Source organism: Tarenaya hassleriana, unplaced genomic scaffold (assembly GCF_000463585.1).
Source record: "Tarenaya hassleriana unplaced genomic scaffold, ASM46358v1 Cleome2, whole genome shotgun sequence".
Lineage (NCBI taxonomy): Eukaryota > Viridiplantae > Streptophyta > Magnoliopsida > Brassicales > Cleomaceae > Tarenaya > Tarenaya hassleriana.
The window spans coordinates 449,759-453,526 of record NW_010965372.1 but is presented as its reverse complement, the minus strand read 5'-3'; the positions used below and the strand labels follow the sequence as shown (position 1 = coordinate 453,526).

General features: G+C 38.2%; 1 protein-coding gene across 1 annotated transcript; it reads left to right on the top strand.

The window, feature by feature from the left end:
- Positions 1-416: 416 nt before the first annotated feature.
- Positions 417-2,423, top strand: LOC104813234. Its single transcript, XM_019202346.1, has 6 exons — positions 417-1,454; positions 1,550-1,601; positions 1,703-1,851; positions 1,944-2,030; positions 2,115-2,243; positions 2,326-2,423. Exons 1-6 carry the CDS (start codon positions 417-419, stop codon positions 2,410-2,412), a joined length of 1,542 nt encoding a protein of 513 aa, XP_019057891.1. The 3' UTR covers positions 2,413-2,423.
- The last annotated feature ends 1,345 nt before the right edge of the window (positions 2,424-3,768 follow it).

Sequence of the window (3,768 nt, the reverse complement as noted above, 5' to 3'; positions counted from 1 at the left end):
TCCCGTTTTCACGAAAATTCACGCTCACGGAACTGAGAGATCGATGGTATTCTCTGCTCTACGATCCGATAATCTCATCCGAGGCCGCTTCCCGTATATCCGAGCTCTCATCGGTTCCATCTCATTTACCCGAGAAACTGAGTTTTCCTCCGAAGGGTAACACCGAAAGAGTCAGATCTGTATACTCCGCGGTGCGTAAGAGATCACGGGTCGAGCCTTTCGATCCAACGGAAGATCTAAACTACGTTGTTGGCCCTAACGATGCCAATGGCATTGGAAGTTCCGAGGATCCTTTGTTCGGACAAGACATTTTGAACAATGATATCTTCAGTAACCTCAATTTCGATGAATCCTTCGCTGAAATCATCAACAATGCTTTTCCAGATGTTTTGGAGGACATTCCACAAGATAATTCCATGGATTTCTTGCAGTCGGGTTGCGATAACGAAGAACTCGGGAGTGGTCTTCCACTGAATCTTTCTTTTGTTGGGAATAATGACTTTTTCCTTGATGATCAAATGGTGAATCATCCTTTTCAGGTTGGTGAAGTCGCAGAACAGATTGAGAATCCTTGTCCGGGTTTCGGACATGACCAAGTGTATGTTCCGCTGCTTCCAGTGTCTGGACCCGTTCCCCTGGTTGATGATCAGCAACAGTCACTTTATCTTCTTGATATTGACACCGAAGAAGCAATCGATGATAAGATAACTGAGGCATCAGAATGTGTTATGCAAACGGTAGAGCCTGAAGATCCTACATTAGACATTGATCCTTACATCAAAGAGCTAACGAAATCTCTTCTCGACGACGACGAGGAAGACCCTTTGAAGGGAAACGACAGTAATCAACAAAACACAGCTCCTACGACAGAACATGTAGCTCGGGAATGTCAGAAAGATGCTGTGTCTGGTTGTGGAGTGCATAACAATGATCTTTCAACGAAACATGATTGGAATCTGAATCCAGAATATTGCGACGGTGTTGTTGTATGCTCGATAAACCGGGAATCTGATGAGATTCCGGAGAATGATCATGTTCCTTCAGAACCGCAGAACCCTAAAGCTAGGAAATCCTCTCATACCTCTTCTGGAGAGATCTTGGCTACTAAGAAACTTGGGAAGCCGTCTTTTCCTCCTCAAAGAGCAAAATCCCGAGCCAAGAATCTCGAGATCAATCCTACTAATAATGGCTCGAGTAATAGAAATGTAGAATGCCTGAGAATGGCGTGTAAGAGCACCGGGTTTCCTCCTTCCACCTTCCACGACAAGGTAACTATGATGGAGAATCCTGCTGTTGCCATAAATCGTGACGAGAAATTGGAAGAAGACCCTCTTCGAGATCGCCAAACACAGAACGCAGTCAACGATGCAAACGCTTCAGCCATGGGACCGGAGGACGATTCCGTTGAGAGCGATGACGATTACTTGCCTTGCTCTATAAGTGTTGAGGCCATGGTACGGTAACCTCAGAGGTTTTCGTGTTTCTGCATGAATTTGTGGTCGGTTTTTATTCATTTGATTCGCTGATTGTTCTCCGTTTTAAACGCCAGATTCTCGATATGGATCTTGCTCCTGCTGTTCAAGATCTTTATGAGTCGGAAGGTAAATCATTCACACAAACATTTTGACGAGAAATTCGACAATTTCCCATCTGTTCTTGACTCAACCATTAACAAATTTTGTGCTTTTCTTCCGAAACTTAGTTGCAAAATATCAGAATGAAGACGTAAGAAGAGCGATCATACGCTTAGAGCAAAGCGCTCGCTCTCATATGGAACGAGAGCTCGTCTCTCGTGGAGCTCTCGCAATCTTATACGGAGAGAATTCGAGATATTACATCAAGAAACCCGAGGTGTGTATATATATATACTCGTTTCTTGATACTGATCAAAGCCTAAACTAGTTTACATCGGTTTGTTAACGATCTTGATTCGAGCATTGCAGGTATTGCTCGGGAGAGCAACGGGAGAGTACCCGATAGATATCGATTTAGGAAAATCGGGGACTATAACAAAAGTGTCTCGACGACAGGTTCGGCTTTCTTGCAGATGCGGTTTTGAGTTCTCTTCAAACCATCGAAACGCCATCAAGGACTTGTGTTCTGTAATGTTTCAGGCTCTGATAAGCTTGAAGAATGACGGATCATTCTACATCAAGAATCTCGGGAAATTTCCGATATCTGTAAACGGCGAAGAATTCGGATACGGAACGGTTAAGAAGCTCAAGAACGATGCCTTGATCGAGGTATATACATATACATATACATATATATATATATATATATATCAATCAGGATATGATCATGTTTTTTTTTTTAAACTTGCAGATACGAGAAATGGCGTTTATCTTTGAGACAAGCAAAACGTGCGTGAAAAGATATTTGGAAAGCAAAGATAATCCCAATAACCCATGATTCTTTGTGTGCTTTTGGTCCCAGAAATTGTTTGCTACTCTACTAATATAAATGAAAACTTTATATAATTTCACCACCTTATTCGATGTTCGGGGATTTATAAGGTTTACTCATTTTTCTTGAAACCGTTTCGGTTTAGGAAATATTTTCCCGGTTTAGGTTTTATGATTTAGTTCGAATACTTAGATTTTTTTTATGAATTTCCGTTCTATCGTAGGGGCGGTCCTTTCGGATTTCGGTTCGGATATTTCGTGTATAGAAAAACTATAACCATTTGGTTTCTATATAAATTTTGGTTCGGTTCAGTTTGATTATTTTTTTTGTTCGGATTGAATTCGGTTTTTTTATTGTAAAAAACTCATTTTTTAAAAATTATCGGTTTTTTTATTATTCTTTTAATCGGTTCACTTTGGTTTTGGTTTCGTTTTTTCGGGTTTAGAGAAATCATAATCATTCAATTTTTATATCGAATTCGGTTCGATTACGTTTATGCCTTATTCAATTCGGTTCGTTATCCGGTTATGTAGGAAACGTGATCTAGGCATTGACCCCATGAAAATTGAAGAAAATTTGAAATGTTAAATGTGCGGCATTGGTGAGTTTTCCGTTTTGGTTTGACAAAACCGGCCGGCCAAATTGAATCTGATTTTTATTTTGATTCGGTTAAGTCAAATTGAAAATAAATCGAATCTAGTTTTATTTCAGTTTAGTTTGAACGTGTCTAATCCCATTAATCTGGCACAAAAGCCAAAATCGCAAGCGATTAAATATAAACAATTCCAAAATCGAATTTTACAAAAGCAAGTGGATTATGTGAATATTATTAGAGATTTGAACCTAAAGGTATTATATGAATATGATTAGAGATTAATGGATTATCCACCGTTCTGACAATTAATAAAATAAAATACGAGAAACAAAAATCAAAATTAAAATCGCCGAAAATGTAATAAATTCGATTTGGATGTAAAGCAAAGTTGTATGGGAAGAGTGAGATGGCCCATCAAAAATCGTGGGCACGTTACATTGTTATCCAAATCAATAAGTCAAAGCTCTTGCACTGTCCGATATTTTATGTAAGCAAACTCAGTATGGGATATTTTCGATATGTCATTATCAATAAGATTTTTTATTTTATTTTTTATTCCCTTTTAACTTTTTTCCTTCCGTCGACATCAATTTATTATTATTATTATTATTATTATTATTATTGTATCAACATAAAACGGGATGGGGTCACAGACCCTCTTGAAATTAAATAAAAAAAAATATGAGTAAAATTATCAAATGCCCCATAAAAATAAAATTTGATTCTATAAAATTATATCTTTTATAGATTTTTCTAGGTTCTCCATG